The following is a 23,706-nucleotide window of genomic DNA, read 5'->3' as shown; positions in this document are numbered from 1 at the left end:
ATGTGTCTCTGATACAGACACAAACCAAACAGGAAACCACCAGAAACTTTAAAAGACTTCTCTGATTTCCAAGATGCTATTTTTTATCTTTAAATCTGCTTGTATGAGTCATTTAATGAAAGCATGGATTGATGAAAAGGTTTCACCCTTCCACCCCACACTCTTACTCTATTTTCCCTGGAAAAATTAAGGCAATGAAATTGCATGGGAAATATATCTTGGATGCTCTTTATGGAGTTTCCATTGTGCTTGAAGGATCAAAGATGTTAGAACACCAAGAAGCAAAAGCAATTTTGGTGTAGGCTAAGAAAATGTCAGCTTTGAAAATGTTAACTAAAAAAAGAGAATATGTTTACACTCCCTTTGTTCTTTTTTTTTTTTTTTCAATAATTTTTATTCAGATTTTCATAAAACATACAAGACGAAATCATAAAACATTCAAAGACAAAAAACAAAATCAAAAATAGTTAAACAAAAAGAAAAAAACAAAAAAAAACAAAAATAAAAAATAAAGAGTAAAATATTGACTTCCCATTTGTCAAAGATCAAATCAGTTATAAGTCTATAATATATAACAATCCTGTCTCTTAAGTCATATTATAAAATCACTTTCCTCCAGTAGTTATCTTACTTAATCATCAAATCTCATAAACATTACTTTATTCTTTCCACAAAAAGTCAAAGAGAGGTTTCAATTCTTTAAGAAATATATCTATCAATTTTTTTTTCCAGATAAGCATATCGATTAATCCATCTCATTACTAATTATGATAATCTTATTGTCATAACCATAGTCAAAATAAACATTTCAATTAATCCATCACATCAGAATCTGTTAGGTTCAGTAATTTCAGTAGCCATTGTTCTATTATCCCTATTAGTTCCATTTTCCATCTTCCATCTTCAGTAGTCTTGTTAAGTCCAGTAATTTCAGTATCCAATCTTCCATTATCAGTATTCCATAATAATCTTGCTGTCAAAGCCATAGTCATATAGTAAGAGTCTGATGGGAATTACCTCTATCCCAAATATTTTCTTGCCATCCATTCTGAATAGGTTGCTGAAATACTGCTGTAAAATCATATCTCTGTTCTTTTTTTCAAAATACACTGGGTCATCTCTTGAAAGTTTTTCCATTGTCACATGGCTGCAGTTAATTCCATAGATTTTCTCTATATTGGGCTCCATCACATCATTCCAGTCCAGAAGATTATCCATGCCATTGATAACTTTATCTCTAGAATCTTCATTAATTTCTTCAGAGATAACATTGAGTTCCAAACAATAGATTTTATTTCTAAAGTCCATAGACTCCAAATCTTGTTCCTGTTCCACGTTTGTTCCAATCTCCGGGATCTCCTCTCTCACAGGGACCCCTGTTCCAGTCTCCAGGGTCTCCTCTCTCACAGGGACCCCTGTTCCAGTCTCCAGGGTCTCCTCTCTCACAAGGACCCCTATGTCTTTAATCTCCTGTGTCTCCAAACAATAGATTTTGTTTCTAAAGTCCATAGACTCCAAATCTTTTTCCTGTTCCACGTTTGTTCCAATCTCCAGGGTCACCTCTCTCACAGGGACCCCTATATCTTTAATCTCCTGCTTCATTTTACTCAATTCAATTTTCAGCTCCTTACAACCCTGTCGCAGGTTTTGTTTCGTTATCTCAATCTCATCCATTATTTTCTGAAACATAGTTATTTCCAGATTCTCAGCCACTTTCTTAATTGCCATTTTAAAAGAAAAATATAGGAAAACCACTTCTTATTTCAGCAACAATTGGGTTAATACTCCAAACTTGGTGACATCACAGTATAAACAGAGCAGACAGCCTTATCTCTCCATGCTTAAGTAAACAAAATGCAGTTCCCAGGATCGAAACAATTAATGGCGGTCGTCAGGAAACAGATTCGTCAAAATAAAATAGACCAAAAAGAGAGTAGTCTCAGACAATATAATATTCTTCAAAATAAAAATCTGGAATAGAAATCCCTCTTCTGTGTATATCTTTAGAATGCAAATCCAGGACAGCTTTTTGCAACAAAAACAGAGATAAGCTATTAATTAGTGAGTAGCAGAGAGAAGTTATGGCTCCCCAGTGAGATGTCAAAAACCGATCAATCTGGCAAATCTCTTTTAAACAGCAACAATTTAAGTCAAGTAAAAGAAAAATATAGAAAGAAGGGTGCTTGCCTGTTAGTACGTTCTCTCTTAGAAGATAAGATGAACGTTCGCTTTATCAGATAGAGCTTGTTGTTGAAAATCCGTCCCACCTTCGTCGGCTGGACCTCGTCCCATAAATTAATGAGATCTGGTCGTCCCAACAAAAATAGGCTTTGAGGTTAATCTCTTCGTTTCTCCCTACCCGGGAGAAGTTTAATCAGTCAAAAAAAAAAAAATCTGACTGATATATCTGAATAAGCTTCTTTTGAGGCAGGAGCCCGTCTCAAAAGCAGGCACAGGCTAAGTCACCCTTCCCGGAAGTCACACTCCCTTTGTTCTTAATGATCTAAAGATCTGGCTGAGAAAGAGAATTTGTTTGTCAAAGCTCCTAATCTCGTTAGCATAGTGTTCAAGTAGGGCTAAAGTACAAGTTAAGTTAAACATGTGGCATCTTTTTAAATAAGAGGATCTTTGAAAATAGGAAACATGGTGGTGGGGAATCTAGATTGGAAGAAATTTTAACTCTTTCACACCATGCCATGGTCTGGATAAAAATCCCAACTCGGAGTTGCTATGTGTAGTTAATGGATGTTTTAGCAATCCAGTTGAGTGAATATCCTTATAAGCAAGAAAGATGTATGGAAGGCAAATGAAAATTCTGATTATTGCTCTGCCTGCTTCCAGTTTGTTCAGCAAATTCACTGTTTGCATGAAATTGTTGGCAGCAACTGGTGATTCCATCTCCTTATAGTAAGGTTGGTTAGTATGGCTGATTCATAAAGTAGTATGAAAACCTGTAAATGTGTTTTATTTAGAATTGCTTGTCTAGATTCAAGAGGCTTTGGGTTGCAGTTTAAATCAGTATAATTTATTTGTTAACCATTTTATTTATTTATTTATTTATTTTATTCGATTTCTATACCGCCCACAGCCAAAAGGCTCTCAGAGCGGTGAACAACAGGGAATAAAATACAATAGAATCACAAGAAACAGTAAAAGCATACATATTAAACAATTAAACAACCTGGTATACAATAAGAGCTAAAAATAGATTAAAATAATAGATTAAAATGCCTGGGAGAATAAAAAGGTTTTAACCTGGCGCTGAAAGGATAGAAGTGTAGGCGCCAGGCGCACCTCATCAGGAAAACTGCTCCATAATTCGGGGGCAACCACTGAAAAGGCCCTGGATCTTGTAACGACCCTCCGAGCTTCTCTGTGGGTCGGAACTCGGAGGAGGGCCTTTGATGTTGAACGTAGTGACCGGGTAGGTTCATATCGGGAGAGGCGTTCCGCTAGGTATTGTGGTCCCGCGCCATGTAAGGCTTTATAAGTCAAAACTAGCACTTTGAATTTAGCCCGGAAACAAATAGGTAGCCAGTGCAAACGAGCCAGAACAGGTGTTATATGTGCGGACCGCCTGGTCCTTGTCAACAGTCTAGCTGCTGCGTTTTGCACTAGCTGTAGTTTCCGAACTGTCTTCAAAGGCAGCCCCACGTAGAGCACATTGCAGTAATCCAATCTACAGGTTACCAGAGCATGCACAACTGAAGCGAGGTCATCGCTTTCCAGATAGGGACGTAGCTGGGCTATCAACCGAAGGTGATAGAACGCATTCCGTGCCACCGAGGCCACCTGAGCCTCGAGAGACAGGAATGGATCGAAAAGAACCCCCAAGCTACGAACCTGTTCTTTCAGGGGGAGTGTAACCCCATCTAGAACAGGTTGAACATCCACCATCTGGGCAGAGAAGGCACTCACCAACAGCGTCTCAGTCTCGTCAGGATTGAGCCTCAGTTTATTAGCTCTCATTCAGTCCATTATCGCGGCCAGGCAACAGTTCAGCACATGAACAGCCTCACCTGAGGAAGATGAGAAGGAGAAATAGAGTTGCGTGTCATCAGCATACTGGTGACAACGCACTCCAAAGCTCCTGATGACCGCACCCAGCAGCTTCATGTAGATGTTAAAAAGCATAGGGGACAGAACCGATCCCTGCGGGACTCCACAAGGGAGAGTCCAGGGTATCGAACAATGCTCCCCAAGCCCTACCTTCTGGAGACGGTCCACCAAGTAGGAGCGGAGCCACTGCCAAGCAGTACCACCAACTCCCATTTGCATTTTAACACTGCAGTCCTATGCATGTCTACTGAGAGGCCTAGTTCACACATCACATTAAACTATAGTTAAAACAATAAAAAAGTTTAATATGAATTGGCAATGTGCTAGTGGATGCTGCTGAAGTTGCAGGTGCTTTGCTACTCCACTACTCCTGTTGCTGGTACACTATAGGGGAAAATGTCATAGTCTGGCTTGTCTTGTTGTCCAAACCTGAGCTCGCAGTTTGTTTCACCCCACACAAGCCACAAACGAAAGCCATGGTTTGTTCTTGGCTTACCACTCACAATTTTAGCGGTTTGCAGAAATTGGTTTAAGGTCATTGAGTTCAAGTGCATTTTTTCCTTGGCAAGTGTGTATAGGGTTGCAGCCTAAATCAGACTTTCAAAATGCATTGGATTAATGAACTGATATTCATAAACCTATATTCTTATATATCTTTGTGTAACTGGTTCATATAATCTTAAAGGATTAATAATATTTTTTCAACATTTTGACAACATTTTTGAAAAAAGATAGGGCTGGGGAAAGATTGAAATATCTAAGATGAAGGTGATGAAAAATTAGCAAGTTTATTTTAAGGTCATACCTAGAGACCATTTAGAACTAAAATTATTTCAAAATTATACTAAGAAGCTGTCAAAATGATATAGCAATTGGGCAAATATTGAGTTAAAAATTCCGCTGTTACTTTTGCTGCTAATTTAAGATGTCTGATCAGAACTCAACTACTGCAAATCATGAACTAAGACCCCTTTTGACACTTGTGTGCTTTTCCAAAACTTGAGACTTAACGGAGATCATTTGGGGTATCAGTGGCTGAGTTGCATATTATATTTTTAAGAACTTTTATAACTCTTTTACTCTTTTTTGTCTTTTCTCTCCTCCCAGTATTTTTCTTATGTTTGTCTTTGGTCTGTCTTCCCCTCCCATCCCAAAACGTTGCCTTAGTTTTTGTGCACATGAATGGGCTATTATTCCAAACTTTTGTTCCCATCTTTAGCTCTCTGACATTTTTTCCAGGATTGCTCTGTCTCTCTCTCTGTCTCTGTCTCTCTCTCTGTGTGTGTGTGTATGTGTGTGTGTGTGTGTGTGTGCGTGAGTGAGTGAGTGAGTGAATGTGTGAGAATGTGTGAAGAGACAGAGTAGGGGCTGCAAGAGAAGTAAAGGCCAGCTATAATTTGAAAGAGAAATGGAATGGTTCTTATGCTAACAAATGTTGATACTCATACATACTTTGTTGTAACCGTGCATTTTGCTTCTGGTCTGCAGATATATTTCACATTTATCCTATTTTTATTTAATCCCTCAGAATTAATATTGGTAATACATAATTTGCCATCAAAGTTACAGTTAGAAATAGATGTATGTGATAACAGATTATTTTGACAATTTTAACATTTCAATTCATATCAACAGGAAATAACAGTTGTATACCATAATGTGTACTGGTTTCAAGTTACTGGCTCAAGCACAGAAATAGATTGAATATCCACTGATTGGGTTCATTGTAATCTCTACAAATTCCAGGACAGAAAGCAAGGAATAAAGCTAATTTTATTTAACCTTCTTTAAATTGGTCACACATCTCAGCATGCACTCAGTGTGCAGATCTAATGTAAAGTAGAGATAGCAGTCATGAACTGTGGTCTAATGTAGTCTAAAATGTATTCACTTTCTCACCATGAATTTATCTGTATTTCTTTCTGCCTTTATATTAACATTTTATAGGTAATCTCCTCCTGCTCTCCCAAATGTATTTTTTTCTTGCAGTTTATGTTTTGATTTTTAACTGGTAATTGTATGTTGCAGTTAAAAGCCATGAGTATAAAAACAAGTGTGCCTCATTCCCAGTTCTTATTTTGAACATTACAAAATTTTAAATATTATAAAATTATCCACTATATATGCATCTATAACAATAGTACCCCTGCTTTCTTCATCAGAAGATGCTTTTAAAACTCTAAGAAGACTCAAAAACCATTTGCAATGCAGCATGAGGAAAACTATTGAAATCCCTCTGGGTACATATACAAGTATACCTACTGGGGCTAGCTCATTTTGACTTATGTTTCTTAGCCTATTATAGCTACGTGCAGTGGCAGCTGGAGCCTTAACAAAGTGGAGTTGCTACACATCTCACTCATCCTGGCAAACCACACCTACCACACTCTCTTTTGGTTCTATCGTCCCAAAGCACTTCCTACCTGAACCATCTCAATACTTATAGTATTGAGCAGTGTGCCTTTGAAGACTAGCTGGTGGGAATCACACATAGGAAGAGTACTCCCTTACCCAGGTCCTGCTTCTAGGTTTCCCATAGGAATCTGGCTGGCCACGGTGAAAACAGGATGTTGGACCAAATGGGTCTTTCTTCTGAGCCAATGGACTCTACTTACGTTTCTTATGCAAATGGAAGTCTCCTCTCATCAACCATGTTAGTGTGGAAACTTAATGTTCAGAGCCAGTATATCTATTAATACTAGATCCTGGGGACAAACAACAGGGGAGAGCTGTTGACTTGAAGGCTTGCTGAAGTTTGCCAGAAACATTTGCTAGGCCACTGTTGGAAACAGTACTGGAGTGGGTAGAGACAAATTACTTGCACAAGACTACAAATTAGTATGAGGCAAAGACCCAAACACCAACCCACTTCTTTGACACTTATTTGTTTTTTCAGCACAACATCCATTTTACAGAGAGGAAACTATTGATGCTCAGAAATAAGTGACTTTGCTAAGACTATAAACTGAATACAAGGCAAAAACTATGTCTGTGTCCCAGTTCCTCAAAATTGCAGTCCTGGGACAACATTAGCTGCATTATGCATGGAAAGGTGGGATATATCTTTCCTATAAATATTGCTATGGCGCCATGGTTTGTCATCTTCTGAATTGTTCCTTTCCCTGGTCCCCCTCCATATTTTACCATGCTTGCAGACATAAAGGGAAAACAAATTTAGGCAACCTCATAAAACAAAGTTATACAAATTGCTTCTTCACATAGTTCATAATATACAGGTGTGATGGTGGCCACTAGCTTAGGTCGATGCTTTAAATGGATTAGATAAATTTATGGAATATAGGTCTATCAAGGGCTATTAGCTATAATTGCTAAATGTTTAGGGACAGTATGCCTCTGAATATACCAGATGCTAGAGACAAACGACGAGGGGATGCCATTACACTTATGCCTGCCTAGTGAGCTTCCAGAAGCATCTGGCTAGCTGTTATTAGAAACAGACTGCTAGATTAAATGGACCTTGGTCTGACCTAGTAGGCATCTAGGCATTTTGTGCTCCACATGTACTGAAAATATTTTTTATTTCTTTACAAATTCCTTTCCACCACACATTCTTTCCCCACCAATTAATTTCCTACATAGGTCTTTGAAAAATAATAATTTTCCATTCAATTAACTGTCCCCAAAATGTTAATTTCCTTCTTATTTTTCTCAGTGATGCTAGCATAGACTTTGCAGGTTTTGCCTTGAACTATTCATGATGGGGGGCTTTTTGGGGGGGGGAGGGTGGAATGGCCATAATCTCCAGAAAATCATATCTGCTGAGCAAGATACTTGTCCAGACTATTCCTCTGCCAAAACTATTCCACATCCCCAAAGAGGTGTTACTAAGACAAAGCAAGGAGTGCAGTTTAAAAAATATTAATGGGCAGTTTGTGCCCAGTCAGCAGCCATCCATGTTGATAGACCAACCTGCTTACTTATCCGCAAAGAACTGTGTGGTGCTCCAGACTTCAGTATAGTGCTATTCAGGAACAATCCTTGTGAACCCCATTTGTTCATTGACACTGGCTAGAGCCTCAAAACAACTTGTTTATGTCCCCAACTGCCATCTTACATCAGGTGGGTGAAACCTTTGGCCCTCCAAATGTAGTGAACTACAACTTCCATCACCGCTGGCCATTAGCCATACTTGCAAGGGCTGATGGGAGTTGTAGTTCAGCAACATCTGGAGGGCCAATTGTTCCCCATACCTGTCTTAAGGGAAGAAACCACAATAAAATCAAAATACTTACTATGGCATTTTTGCTCATTAGACAGTGGTTCAGTGCACTGTGTGTAATGAATAGTCTTTGCTGGCTATTTGGCAAGTACTCATATATTCATTGTAGGTAATTCAGCATTGTTATCTAGGATATCTGGACATATGTCAAAGTGTTCAGCTATCAATATCATCACTGTGTTCTGTAGAATTATTCTTTAACACACTGAATTAACATTTTCTAGTAAATGACAAGAGGCATGCAAGTCAGTTCCTGGAACAATGTAAAATTGTGGAACATGTATTTTGTATTCAGCTATTACAGACATACAAATTATTTTGTTGCATTAGAGTCAATTACATAGTGTTCTGGGGACACACACACAACCCTTCCAGAAATGACACTGATAAACCAGTGATCTAATTCAAGGAGACAGAGGGAAATGTTGCACTTGTTAGTACTACCATTGCTGCTGTAACTAATCAGTCAGCTGTCAGCCGTCAGCCGTCAGCCTCAAAGGTCCTTCTCTCTCTCTCTCTCTCTCTCTCTCTCTCTCTCACACACACACACACACACACACACACACACACACACACACAAAATTCTGGATTAAATTACAGCTCAAGAAACAGGCAAACAGGATAGTCTAAAAAGATAAAGGGAGCGTAAACTGTTCAGATACTACAGAACTAGTAGTAAAGTTGCAAAATAATGTTTGTAGTTGATTATATTTTTTTAAAAAAATTAATGAAGCTTAAGCATTAAGATAATTATTCTCTATTGAGCTGGTTGAAAAGTACACATGATACACTAGTTGAAAAGTATAACTATGCAAGCGTAGCAAATGAATTGATCATTGTTAATTTGTTTTTTTAAGAAGTGCAAGGAAAAACTCCTTCTCAAAACAAAAAAAAATCCTGCATCACTCTTCTAAGAATGATAGTAATTTTCTTTGGGCTCTTTTCTACATATGACAGGTAATCACAGTAAATATATTCCTCTGTGTAATACACATGCACACACACACACACACATACACACATGATTAGACAAGAAGTAAAAGTTCACAGTCTATGGATTATTGCTGCACTGCATAGCCCACAAATTGTATATTTATTTATAGATTAGAATTGTGCTGATGGCTGTAGCAAAGGCAAAGGCCACACAGAAAGAAGCCTGGTGCTTGTTATCCAGAGGCTTGAATGGCTATCAGTCCCCTGGTAATTATGCTAGATGCTCATTAGTGCTGAACAAGCACTAATCAAAAAATTAATCTACCATATCATTTGTCAGTTTGATTAGTTGTTTTTGGTAATCTGCTTCAGAAATAAAATGTAACAGAAAAGCAGAGCCTTTATTACATTGACAAACTAAAATCTACCTTCAACTCTCATCCATTGCTTTGGAGACGAAGGGAGTTATAAAATGCATATCCATTCAAAATCACTCTAACAAAAAAAATCATGCATTTTTATTGGTGCATAGCCATTTCCTTTGAGAATAAGACTTTTGCAGTGAGGGTTTCCTTCATGCTAAAAGGAAGCAGACCTATTTTTGTCAGAGAAGCTGTAGCATGGGACAAATGTTTAACCATTATTAATAAAGGTTTGTTTGATAACATGGTGTCCACAAATGCATTGTAATGTTATTGTACTTAGCACAAAAATTACACATCTGTTAATATTGCAACTTGTCACCTTGTTTAATGTAGGCAACAAAAATAACAATGTTACCTTTAGACCACAGTTTTTCTGATGTCATAGCTGTAAAACTTAATTCTGGGCCATTATTACTGCCCTAGACTAAATCCAATGACAGGAAGATGTAAAATGTTTATTAGAAAGTCATAAGGTTCTCTCAATTTCATTACTCATGTATGCTTGCAGTTTCTTGTGTTACTTAATCCAAGTAGAGGCAGTGGACTACCATGCACCATATAGTTAGCTTTCAGTGCAGATGAGAGAATAGCCCAGAATGTTTTTTAATCAAATATTTCTCTCCAGTTGTTGGGAATTTATTTATTTATTAAATTTATATTCCGCCCTTCATCCTAGAAGGAGTCCATGGGAGCATCAATGGTGGAATCAATGTTGTATTTTTACTGGCATTATTAGTAAGTGCATTTAGGATTGCGGCTTCAGTCTTTCACAATTAAAAAAAAATATTCATTGTTACAGAGATTGTCTATGATCTTACCGGCTCATGTCACAGAAAGAAAGAGGACACTTGTGTAGGCAGTATGGGAAATTGCAGTGTTCTCAGCTAATGTAAACCTGTTTGCGTCCTTCCAGAATCAAGCCTTATCTCTAAATGTGTTAATTACAAGAATTAAGGGTAGGAACAGAATGTAGGGGTCAAGCATTCCATTATTTATTTATTGAAAATATTTATATTCTGTCCATCATCTTATTTGGATTTAAATCAGTTTACATCCAATATTTATATCATAATACAAAATAATAACAATAAAAGAACAGATAATATATTCAAAAGCAAAACTACAGTATGTGATAGATGAAAATCCATGGATGAATAATAATATCTTTGCCTAGCTCTAAAAAGATTGCAACAGAAGTAGCAGGCAAACCCGTTTAAGGCATGGGTTCCCTAACTTAGGGTGCCATTGCTGAGAAAACCCTTTTCCTTTGGAGTTAAATAGGTTACTCTCTGAGTAAGAGGGCATAGGAGAAAGGCCTCTGAAGAAGATCCTAAACCATGGTGGTAGGGTTGCCAGGTATCTGGTTTTTGCCCGGAGACTCTGAATTTTGGGGGTCCTCTCCAGTTCACCAGTTGAGTTGACTCAATCTCCAGACTCTCGGCTTTCACTTTAAAAAAAAAAAAATAGGTTTCTAGGTGGTCTGGTTCACGAGATATACAGCAAAACATCACACCCACAACTTCTGTTAAATGAGCTCACAGCTGGCTGTTCTAACCCTGGCCTTTCAGCTTTGTAGCCAATAAGTGAAGTCTGGGTTGGGATTGACATGGCTTTTGGTGACCTCCAGGCAATAGCTAAAACCCATTGCAAGTCCAGAAAACTGTTGTTGTTTTCCTGCTTGTCTGAAAACTTCATAAACTGAGTAAGTTTATACTTTCTCATTATGAGGAGTCAAACAAGTTAAAATTTTCCTGGGCTGTTGAAGAGGGCAGTTTGTCTGATTCATAGCCTGTTTTGAAAACCTTCCCAATATGAAGCTTTAATCCTATACTTGCTTTTCTGGGAGTAAAGCTGCAATGCTATTCCCACATACTGAGAGTAAAAGTCAATGGAACTTTTGAGTGAACATAGCAAAGGATTATAATTCTTTTCTCCCCCTCCAATTCTATTTCTAAATCAATTAGGCTGGGCTTATTTAGGTGTCACTGCTCATATTTTTAAGGAAATTAACACTGATTTTTTTTAATGTTTGCAGTGACCAGGGGTGTGGTCGACTAGAGTCTCAGGGGGTCTTAGACCCTTTACTTCTTTGGGAGCAGAGTTCTAGCAGGGCCCCTATGTCTCCAGCATCCTATGAGCCATCAGCATGAAAGGGGAGTGTGTTGGCCACTGAGAAGTGTCTTCTAACATGCTTACTTTCCCTTCCTGCTGATTGGAGTCAATCAGAGTGAAAGGAGGTGAGTCAGCCACAGAGAAGACTCTACTCAACAGCTATCATTCTCCCCTTTCATACTTATTGGTTCCTAGGGATATCTATTGTTGTGGGAGAAGGCATTTACAAAGAACTGATTGTCAACCCAGCAGCAAAAAACGGTGTGTAACATGAAGGGACTCTGCACTTCTGAATTTGCCACTATACTACTGGCAATGACCAACTGGTTTTGACAATAAACTCTTATGTGGGGTGTATGTATTTTTACATTTCCTCTCTGTGTGTATATGGAAGCTTTCCAACAATCCTGTGAAGTAAGGTTGATGATTGGAAACCGAGGCAGCTCACAACAAAAAATAAATCCCTTTAACATCCAATAACGTTAAAAACAAGTATGAAAAAATGGAAATGGACTGCCTTCAAGTCGATTCCGACTTATGGCGACCTTATGAATAAGGTTTTCATGGTAAGCGGTATTCAGGGGGGTTTACCATTGCCTTCCTCTGAGGCTGAGAGGCAGTGACTGGCTCAAGGTCACCCAGTCAGCTTCCTGGCTGTGTGGGGATTCAAACCCTGGTCTTCTAGGTTGTAGTCCAACACTCAAACCACTACACCACACTGGCTCTTTAAAAGCAAGTTTAAACAGTTGCAACACAGCTTAAGGTGGCATGATTCTAAATTTTGGATTGGGTGAGTTAAGTTCCTTATCACTTGAGGTTCCAGTCCTGTGCACGCTGCCCTGTTTGAACACATTGAATACATTGGAACTTGCTTCTGAGTAAACATGCATAGGATTGCACTATAAATATCTTTACAGGTTGTGTAAATAATAAACATCTATGACATATAAATATATATATATCTTATAAAAATGTTTCTTCATACTATTTCCCGATAAGTATGTGCTTTCACACTATGGTTGTACATTATTATTTCTTCTGCATTTTAAGTGTGCTCCACTTCCTTGGGGTGGTCATGGTTCCCCTCTGTTGTTTCACGCTGAGGGGCAGATTAGGCTGAGAGATGGTGAGTAGCCCATGGTAACCCAGTAAACTTTATACCTCATTTCCATTTTTTAAAAATAAGTAAAACAATTTATATGCAGACAAAGTTTATGAAGTAGATCCACACAATACATTTAAAGGACATCCATATTGCATTTAAAGTGCATGACTTCCCCCAAAGAGTCCTGGGAAGTGTAATTTCCCCTTCACAGTTACAGTTCCCACAATTCTGAATTTTGGGATGGGTGAATGAAATTTCTTATTACTTAAGATTACAGTTCTGTGCATGCTTCCCTGTTTGAGAAAGCCCCACTGAATACATTGGGACTTGCTTCTGAGTAAACAAACATAGGATTGCACTACAAATATCTTTACAGGTTGTGTAAATAATAATCATCTTTGACAGTCATGCTTATATAAATATTTATTCATTTAAAGCACATGACTTCCCCTAAAGAATCCTGGGAAGTGTAGTTTCCCCCTCACAGTTACAGTTCCCACCACCCTTAACAAACTACAGTTCTCATGATTCTGTGGTGTGATTCATGTGCTTCAAATGTGTGTTGAATGTGCTTTAAATAAATGATGTGTATCTGCCCTAGGTATGGTGTGCATTCATTAGTGAATTGAAAAGAATGATTTTAAAATATACTTTTTTAAACAGGGGAAAGGCTGTAGCTCAGTGGTAAGGCATATGCTTTGCATGCAAAGGTCCAAAATTCAATTTCTGGAAAAGACTATTGCTTGGAAGCCTGGAGAGCCCAAGCTAGTCCATGTCATCAGTACTGAGCTAGATGGTCCCAAATGGCCCAAGTCAGTATAAGGCAGATTCCTTTTTTCCTAAAAGTGGAAAGAGATCCAAGGGCAACAGTGACTCCAAAATTTATTTGTGTGTTTTATTTACAACATTTATATATCGCTTTATTGTAAAAAACCTCAAAGCAGTTTTTAGAAGGAATTAAAACAATGAAATTATTTGCATAAACAGTTAAAGACAGGTATTTAAAAACATTAAAAACAATAAAACCAACAATGAGCTAAAACATAATAGCTTCTACATGCTTGGGTAGGCTTTCCTAAACATAAATGTTTTAGCAGGTGCTGAAAAGAGTGCAATGAAGGTGTCTGCCTAATGTTAATAGGCAGTGAGTTCCATAGCATAGGTGTTGCCACACTAAAGGACTGATTTCTTAAAAGAGCAGAACAAGTACTACATGACACCCACAACATGGAAAGCGCACTTGGGCTGGTAGCAAATCAGCAACCACTGCAGATTTCAGAGCAGAAGTATTATGTGCTGATAGGGTCTCAATCATGTTAGCAATCGTACCACAACATTCTGTACTAACTGCAGCCTCTGGGTCAGGTTGTGCTACATGGGGATTTCTGTGACCTTGGCTGACTGGCTGCCATGATTTTTTTAGTTTTGGTTTTTGGTTAGGAATCCTGATTGGTTGTGGGATGCTGAGTTTTCTGCCTTACTCACAGGAATCTTGTTTTGGTTGGTATGGTACTGCATTTAGGAAATTATCACTGTCTTTTGTTTTTGTTTTTCTGTTTCCATTTCCTTTACCTCTGACTTCACTCCCTTTCATCCATAGAAGCAACAAGAGTGGTTCCATGTGCTCAGCTCAACCCGCTTAAATCCACTAATGATGCATTTTGTTGGTTGCATGACCATTTGTTTCTTACCTAATATTGGTAAAAGAGAATTCACATGCTGGGAAGTGTGGCTTCAATTGCTGTTTTTCCCAAGCTGCTGCCTGTGAAGGTAGACTAAACCATGTCTATTTTCTTTATGTCAATTATTACTCACTGAAATTGTATTGGCTGTCAAAGTGAGTTTATAGCAGCCCACAGGGGAGACAGAAAAGAGCACAGAATCTTCTTACTCTTACTCATTTCTCAAACCTCTTTTTGAAGTGAGGGGTGAAGTCTGCAAAGAAGTTTGGAGCAGCCATGTGAAAAGGTAGGGGCAGGGCATTCCAGGCAGGGGCTTGCCAACCTTGCATGGATATGGATATCTTTGCATAGGATCCCTGCTGAAGCTTTACCAACAGCACAATTCAAACCATATCTACTGAGAAGTAAGTCCTATTGAATTCTATGGGGCCTAGTCCCTTAGTGTGTTCAGAATTGCAGCCTTCAGGGGCATCCATCTTTACTCCTGAGTACTCCCATCTAACATCTCCACACCACTAGGCTCCTTTCGTCCTACAGTGTTGACTGGCCTGGCCTGAGAGCACTTAAAGTCTTCTTGCCAGAAGCAAGGAGGCTGGATTAAATGTTTCCTACCCTGGCTCCCTAAGCAAGTGAGAAGGAATGATCCCATCACTTCAGCTGGACCTGGGAATACAGGCTGGACCTTATCTTTTAGCTAAGATTTCTACCTTAATTTCCATTCAGAGAATTGTTTTTGTTTGAATTGTATGCTCCAAGCAGCTATGGTTGATGCTTAATGTATCACACTTAATGACATCATTAGGGCCCACTCCTGTGACATCATTCAGGCCCGCCCCTGAAATGTCAGAGTTTGGGATGCTTCTGACCTGGCAATGCTACGTGGTAGGTTGGTATGAGAATAGACAATCATTGGGGTATTTAGTTCCAAGCCACTTAGAGCTTTAAAGATAAATAGCAGCACATAGACCTGGGCCCAGAAAGGAAGAGGCAACCAGTTATTTAAAATCAGTATGATATGCATTAACCTGCTCGTACCTATCAAAATTCAGGCAGCCATATTCTTACCATTTGAGGCTTCTGAATCATCTTCAAGGGTGACTCCATACAGAACACATTACAGTAATCCGTATGAGCTACGAGGCTACCACAGCATGGATCAGACTATTGCTGGTGAAGCACCCAAACCTTCAAAGAACACAGTTTCACTAAGCCACTTGGGTCTCTAATGACATAGCTGGATATAAGAGCACCCAGAGACTGAAAACCTGGTATCTCAGGGGAAGTTCAACCCTAAGTAAGACATGTTAAATACTAATTCCCAGACCCAAGAACCATCTACCCTCAGTGTCCCTGGCTTGTCAGGATTCAGTTTCAGCTTATTGGCCTCCATTCAGGAATTGATTTTTGACTACTAAAAGCTAAAGCTGTTGGTGCGTAAGTAACAGATCACAGCTTGCCATATTGGTGGTGATATTTTTCTTTTAAAAAAATGAATGTCCAGATTTCTATAAAATGTATATAAAGAATGCTAAGCCAGAGACTTATACTGGGATAGTGAGATGTCTTCCCAACCCCCAGTGCTTGGAGCAACTGATACAGCCAGTATTTGCTTAAGAGTGAATATTTCTTTTCCTTTACAAAGAACAAACACAACAAAAGTCTCATGTTCTTCCATCCTCCCTCGTACTGCACTTTGTTGTGGAGTCTAAGTACTAAGCCAAGGTTAGTGAGCAGAGAGCTTAACCATGAGCCCAGGTTCAGATGATACACTAAGTCAAAGCTCAGCATGGTGTGAGAGCAAAATGGTCAAGGAAGGAGCATAGTGGCTGTGAGTTCCTCTCCAGGAGCTCACACATTCACACAGGTCTGGTAAGCTATAGGTTGGTTTACCATGTCATGCGTACCAGACCAATATGTCTAGAAAGCCATGGACATATGAAACTATCTTCTAATGATTCAAGCCATTTGTCCATCCAGTCCGGTTGCTCCACCAGGTGTCAAGCCAGACTTTCCCAGTTTTCTTTTAAATTATTCTAACTGCAGATGCTAAGAAAGTTGGGAATCATATCTTATTCTTATTATATAGGATTATGCCATTTTCAGGACTAAAATATCCCAAACCTTGTGTTTATTATTTATTTATTTTGCAAATTTATAAACTATTCCAGAACCTGAAGCTGTCGAAATACAAATACAAAACATACAAGCTCAGAAACCGTTCCTACAAATTCTAAAACAAAACAAAAGCAAATTCAACAACTAATATTCCATAAATGACTGGGTCACACCTCAGGGAAATCCTTCTTAAACAAAAGTTTTTTCAGTATGCACCTAACACTAGGCTCCTGTTTAATTTTGACTGGTAATTTCTATTCTTCAAAGCTACCCAGTGATTTACAGCACATAAAAATAACATTTAATGTTTCCAGCTGCTAATATTGGGACATTTTTTATGAGTGGATGGTTTACTAAGGGAGGAGTGCATGAATATTATATTATATTTTTATTTTAGCCATAATTTCAGGAATTATGTTTGTTTCTTCTCTCTTTCTAATTATATCTTGAAATAGAAATATTTCTCTCTCATTCATTGCTGAATGGGCATTTTCCATACCTGTCCTCTTCCACCGTAATATTTGGCTATGCATGGGATTGTGTGTTTTTAAAGTTATTCTGTTATTCCACCCATGTCAAAGAGCTATGCCAGATCAGGTAAAATAACCATATACAGTTTCCAGGAATTAGCAAGACCAAAGAGAAATCAGATGTATAACATTTCCATATACATACTGTACATATGATGAATCACTTTTGAAAAAGTCATCCTGTCAATGTAATCCTATTTGTGTCTATTCAGAAGTCAGGCCCATTGAGTTCAATTGGATCTCCTCTCACGTATAGGATTACAGCTGTTGAGTGCCAGACTCTGTTTCAGTAGCCAAAGTATACTTTCCCTGAATACTAGGCTGTTGACAATACAATACTGAACCTTCAGCTACAGGCTGAATGTGTGTCTGTCAACTTGAAAACCATGGTTTTTGTTATGTACAGTTTTCAGCAGCACATATACAAAGTCATACCCAAACTTCAGTTTCCAGCATTACAGCAGAAAAGAAGCTGTCCAAAATCTGTTATTTATCTGGTGCATTATCTTCTAATGTGCATTACATATAGCAAAACGGTCTGCTTTATAGGTTGTAAAAGTACATTTTAATTGGCACCCCTTTGTGCATCTCAGTACAGTTGTGGCCTGACATGGCATAGCTTATGATGTTCCCAACAATTGGTATTCAGAGACATGTGTAGAGAGGGACTGATATTCAGAGGTTGGGCAGATGAAGGGATCCACTAATGGCATGTTGCTGGATACACCCCAACACCAGGAAAGGTATAGTTAGCAAAAGGGGATAAGGACATGTGAAGAGGCCAGCTGTATCCAGCCAAAGGTCCATCTAGTCCATCATTCTATTTTCCCAGTAACCAACCAGATGCTTAAGGGTAGCCCATAAGCAGGACCTGAATGCAACAGCGTTCTCCCTGTCTGCAATCCCTAGTAATTGGTATTCAGAGGCATACTGCCTCTGACAGTGGAGGTAAAACATAGCAATGATGATGATGAGAGCAGTGAGAGCCTTATTTCTATATTAAACTGAATTCTATATAATTTCAACTAACAAATTCATATATAAAATGTACAAATATGACCCAAAGACAGCACAGATTCTTAAAAGACAATTCTATGACTAGGATTATTCTTCATCCAGGTGTCTGTGTGCAGATCTGAATTCTCATACATTCAGTAAATATACTGTTTGCTATCCTTGGGAGGGCTTTTCTCTGAAAGGTGGCATATAATTTTCTTACATGTAAAAGAAGGAAAAATACAATCTATATAATATATCACTTCATTTTATATTGTTTGTCTTGGAAACGTTGTTTAAAAAATAAGAATAAGGGCTTTTTATTGTATTATTTAAATAGCTTCCCAACGCTTGTGGGACAGGGTTGGCAAAGTGATCCAGAGCATGTGCTCTACCAGAGCTTATGCAAAAGAAATTTGTTTTTCTCTCCATGAAGAAGATACATAACAGTGCAATCCTAATAATCTCTTCTCAGAAGTAAATTCTGCTGAATTCAGTGGAGCACGCTCCTAGGTAAATGGGATTAGGATTGCAGAGTAAAATAGGAAAATAAATAATGTACAACCCAAGCTTTACATTGTAAATATTATTGTAAATTATTGCTGCTGCGCTTTATATGCCTGCTTAACACCAACGCTGTGACCATTATAGATTAAACAAAATGTAGTGTTTATTGAATTTGTAATCTTGCTGGTGATCTTTTCCCAATTCCCAACATTTCTGAACAGGAAACGGCCAGGGCACCATTATAACATTATTACATTTTTAAAAATTGGGCTACAACAAGGTTATATCCCAGAATAAAGTTACTGAGCTTTTAAATTTGTTTCTTTTTGTTCTTGCATCTCCAGGGCAGCTTTTTTGCAGAAAAAAATTAATTGCTTGCCTTACCTACAGCCAGACATTAAACCAGCTATTGTGTAATTAAGAAAGCCATTAAAGCCTTCCTACCTTCCATTATAGCTTTGTGTTAGAGTGCAATCCTAACCCCATTTACCTGGGACTCAGCCTCACTGAGTTCAATAAGGTTTACTGCTGAGTTGGCATCATTAGAATTGCACTGTTTGGCTCTTTGAAGTAGTTCCTCCCCTCAGTGTTGCCTCCCTCTCTCTTCCTGCTGCTGCTATCCCCCACCAGCTCTAACCTCCTCCTCCCATACCTGGTTACTTTCCTGGGCTTCTGGATCAGGTCCTGTGCTGCAAGCACCAGCCCTTCCTCCCCTACCCCTGAGCAGAACACAAATGCTATACAGAAGACTTTTTAAAAGGCTTGCTTCTGGATTGGATCCTGTGCATGCTAGTCCAGGCAGTGGCATATATGCCAAGCCAACTGTGGCTGTTACCAGGGCCAGATTGGATGCAGGAACTCCCCAAAACATGGGACATGGACCCATTGCCCTGATTCACCTTCACCCAAGGATGGCTAATCGGGTCAGGCTGGAGCACATCTTCTTGGGTCCTTGACCAATGCCTCTCGTGGCTGTTTCCTGGTAAATGTGTATATTTAATATACAAATATACAAAGAATACTTCCCAATGAATTTGAATATTTTAATAAAGTGAGCAATCTATAATAATATAGAAAACCAAATAATAGATTTACATGTAAATGTAAGCTGTGGTGGTTAGGTAGGTAAAAACTATTATGTGGTTCTCCATTTAGTGAATTAAATGTCATGAAACTGACAATGAAAAGGGGTAGGGAAATACCACCATTACCCTTAGCGTACTATCTGGTATACACGGTAAGATTGTGTTCATGTACCTCTTCAAGATGTTCAGACTTATTTCATGTAGGCCTACACAGTTGTTTACATTTTCTTGAGTAGCCAGCCATTTTAATGATTGTTCTATTTTGCTTTTAAAGTTTTTTTATGTTGCTGTACACCACCCTGATAACTTGTGAGAGGGCAGTATATAATTAATTTTATAAATAAAATAGATATGCAGATGATACTTTGTGTCTTCCTCTTAGTGCTAGACCAGTGTTTGGAAGCAATGATAGAATGGATACGAGCCAATATACTGAAGCTGAAACTTCAGGTGTTATGTGCTCCATGTTCTCATGTCTGAGAGGTAGGGAGATGACCTATTCTGGAAAAGGTTGCATCCTTCTGGAAGGAGCAGGTCCATAGCTTGGAGATAATCCTGCACTTATCGTTGTCACTGGAGATTCAAGTGGCTTGGGTGGCTAGGAGTGCCTATTTCTATCTCTGGCCGGTTTGTCATCCAGAGTCCCTTTTGGACAGAGATGACTTGGCCACTGTAGTTCATACTCTGGTAACTTCCAGACTGGATTATTGCAATAGCGCTCTATTGCAAGAGCTGCCCTTGAAGATGAATTGGAAACTTCAATTGGTCCAAAATGCAGTAAGCAGATTATTGGCTGGGGTTCCATTTAGAACTCACATAGCACCTGTTTTAAAACAGCTGCACTGGTTACCAGTTCATTTACAGGGCCAATTCAAGGTGCTCACATTTAAAGCCCTAAATCAGTGATTGCAAACTTTTTCCTCCAAAAGACCGCTTGAAAATGGTCTTGACGGACCACTGAATTATTTTTCTCTGTGTTGTAGCAATTGTAATGCACTGTGCTAGTGCTGTATAATTTTTAATTGTATTTTTATTGCTTCTTTTATTTCCTATATTGCCCCTACTGGGAGAAAGGACAGCATATAAATTTAATAATAAATAATTTCATTGTATTACAATTTGCTTTCCATAGAATGCAAATTGCAATTCAAGAAAATGCAATATAAGAAATAACAGAAGCAATAAAAATAAAATCAATATGAATGTCGACATGTTGCAGACCACCTGAATGGACATGCTCACAGACCACTGATGGTCTATAGACCACAGTGTGTGAACTTCTATCCTAAATGACTTTGGATCCAAATATCTGAAAAACCGCCTTCTTCCTACTGACACTCTCAGGTGGAAAGATCAGCAGGTGGGGGCCTCTTAATAGTTCCACTGTTCCCAGACATTCAGGGGGTGGAAGTCCAGGAAAGGGCACTCTTGTGACAACCCCTCCCCACAGAGATGCATCTGGCACCTTTATTATGTATTTTTCATGCTGTGCTGAAGATGTAGAATTTCAAGTGGAAAGAAAAATCCCATTTCCACTCTCTCAGCCAGCTGTCTCCCTTTTGGTCTTAAAAGACAAAACAGTTTGGCCTGGAAGCAACAAGATGACTCTTTTCTCCTTCCAGCAAGACTTTTTTTTTAATTGTCAGCTGCTGTCCAATCAGTAGCTTGTCAGTACTATAAGCCACTGTGCCTCCACTGTTCACCCCTTCTCTGTGATAACAGAACTGCTCAGGTGGCACTTTGGTAGGCTGCACACTCTGCATACAGAGTAGTCCCTTATGGAATTTAATTTTTCCATATAATTATATGTTAAGTCACCAAATAAACATTACATCCAACTCCATGCTTTCAAATGGCCAGGGTGGAAGATATCGACAGGAGGCTTTAATTTTAACCTAAATTAGTCCTTGGAGAGAGTGTTGTGCTTTTCTTAACTTTAGGCTGTATTCAGACAGCATTTTTCTGACTTTCCTTACTTGATAATGTCTGCATTTTATTTGATCTTTCATGTCCAATAGTGTTCATTGTTGTGTCACATCATGCCCACAGTGCGAATGAAATTTAGTGCAAGATGGTGTATATCAGTCAAAAAGCCACAGTTCCATAGTGCAACAGGTACTGCAGTGTGAAAGGAATGTTAGAAACTGGGACAGAAGCACTACCATTTTAATTTGTTAAAGCCTAAGCAGGAAGCTCCATGTCTGAAAGCAGTCTTACTATTCTGAGGCTGCATTCAGGCAGAGGTTTATTTCTTTTTCCTGATGTTTTCTTACATGATAATTTATGCATTTTGTTTGATCTTTCATATGATGTAAAAGCCACTTCTGGAAATCTAGCAAAATATAGTGGACATTTTGAGTTTTTTTTCATGCTAATTGCTTCCAAAAAAATTCATCTACAACCCCATTAACCCAGAAAATCACAGGAGTGAAGTGACGAAATTTGGGGTGGTATATCGGCATAGAGTTCTTTCCCACTGTTTTCATGCAGGAATCATGGGAAAACAGAAGTGTGCATGTGCAGAAAGGGTGGGAGAGTAGCAACATATCCGGTGACATTCATTGTTGAGTCATACCATGCCCGCTGCTGTGAATGAAAGTCACAGTTTCATAATGCAATAGGTACTGCAGTGTGAAAGGAATATTAGAAATCAGGACAGAAGCACTATCATTACAATCAATAAAACTAACGCAATAAACCCCATATCTGAATGAGATAACATATTTTGTTTATGGATTAAGTTATTGATGTTTACAATAGAAATGCCTTTTTAACTGTGTTCAAATTGTTCCTATGCTATTTCCCTCCCACAGAATATTGTAGATTCCATAAGTAGTATTTTCAGAATAATGTAACTAATTCAATCCATCTGTGTTTATTCTCTTTTCTTTATAGTACCCTCAATAACAACAACATCACTCGCATCCCTCTTACCAGCTTCAACCATATGCCAAAGATCAGGACCCTGTAAGTACTCCATACTGAAATATACAACACTTGAATTATCACACACTGTGTTCTAATATTTTTGTTATTTATTTAGCACATTTTAAATAAAACTAAACTTAAAAGCCTATTCTGAAAAAGTGTGCCATACTCTTGATTTTATTTTATTTCAGTATGTGGGATCAGCCTAAATTGAAAGTGGGCTGAGGTGAGGGAGAGACTAGAAACAGGGCTACCACAATGTGAGTAGCTATGCCACTCTTCTTTTATCACTCCCAGTTGGAAAAGAAGCATATATGCCCTGCCAGAATGTGCAGGCCATAAGGTTGTGCATCCCGATATATCAGGTTACCATTCCTTACTGTTTAGAAGTCTGGGGTTTGGAGTTGTTGCTTAGATGAAGCTATAGGGAGATACACTGTGCAGAAGTCTTGTGCAATCCAGGGGTAGGATTATACAGCATTGTAGAAATGCTGACAACAAAAACAACACTTAAGCTGCAGCCCTATACAGACATGCCTGGGTGTAATTTCTCTTGAACTTAGTTGGGCATACTAAGTACACATGTATGGAATTGCACTGTGTTAAAAGTCGTTCATATGTATTCTTTCAGTAAACTTTGTAACAATGCTATAAGATAGATTTCTATAATACAGATGGATTGCTGAGGCAGTGAGAATGGTTACCTAAAGCTATTTACTGAGACAACGTTCAATCCAGGGACTTCCTGACTCTCAACATGCTGTCTTAGTTGCTGTACCACATTAAGAGGCTGCAGTATTCGGGGGCTTTGGGAAATCAGGTAAAGTCAACCCTAGGCAAAGTGACAATGATTGCTGACACACATCCTTGACATGCTGCAATTTTGATAGAGGTGTTACAGTCCAACAGACAGTGGCATAAAATCCAACTCATTGAAGCATCAGATGGCCAAGGACACAGCAGCTGTTCACATCAGGAGCAGAAACAAA

At 38.6% G+C, this 23,706-nt stretch overlaps 1 protein-coding gene across 2 annotated transcripts in view; it reads left to right on the top strand.

Moving 5' to 3' along the window:
* SLIT3 (slit guidance ligand 3) overlaps positions 1 to 23,706 on the top strand; it is an 810,414-nt gene that overhangs the window by 479,098 nt on the left and 307,610 nt on the right. For both annotated transcript variants that reach the window (XM_061616805.1, XM_061616804.1), the window contains one exon: positions 22,685 to 22,756. In XM_061616805.1, the coding sequence (XP_061472789.1) occupies positions 22,685 to 22,756 (72 nt within the window). The remainder of the gene's footprint in view (positions 1 to 22,684; positions 22,757 to 23,706) is intronic.

This window comes from Rhineura floridana, chromosome 3 (genome assembly GCF_030035675.1).
Source record: "Rhineura floridana isolate rRhiFlo1 chromosome 3, rRhiFlo1.hap2, whole genome shotgun sequence".
NCBI lineage: Eukaryota > Metazoa > Chordata > Lepidosauria > Squamata > Rhineuridae > Rhineura > Rhineura floridana.
This window is presented reverse-complemented; position numbering and strand designations above follow the sequence as displayed.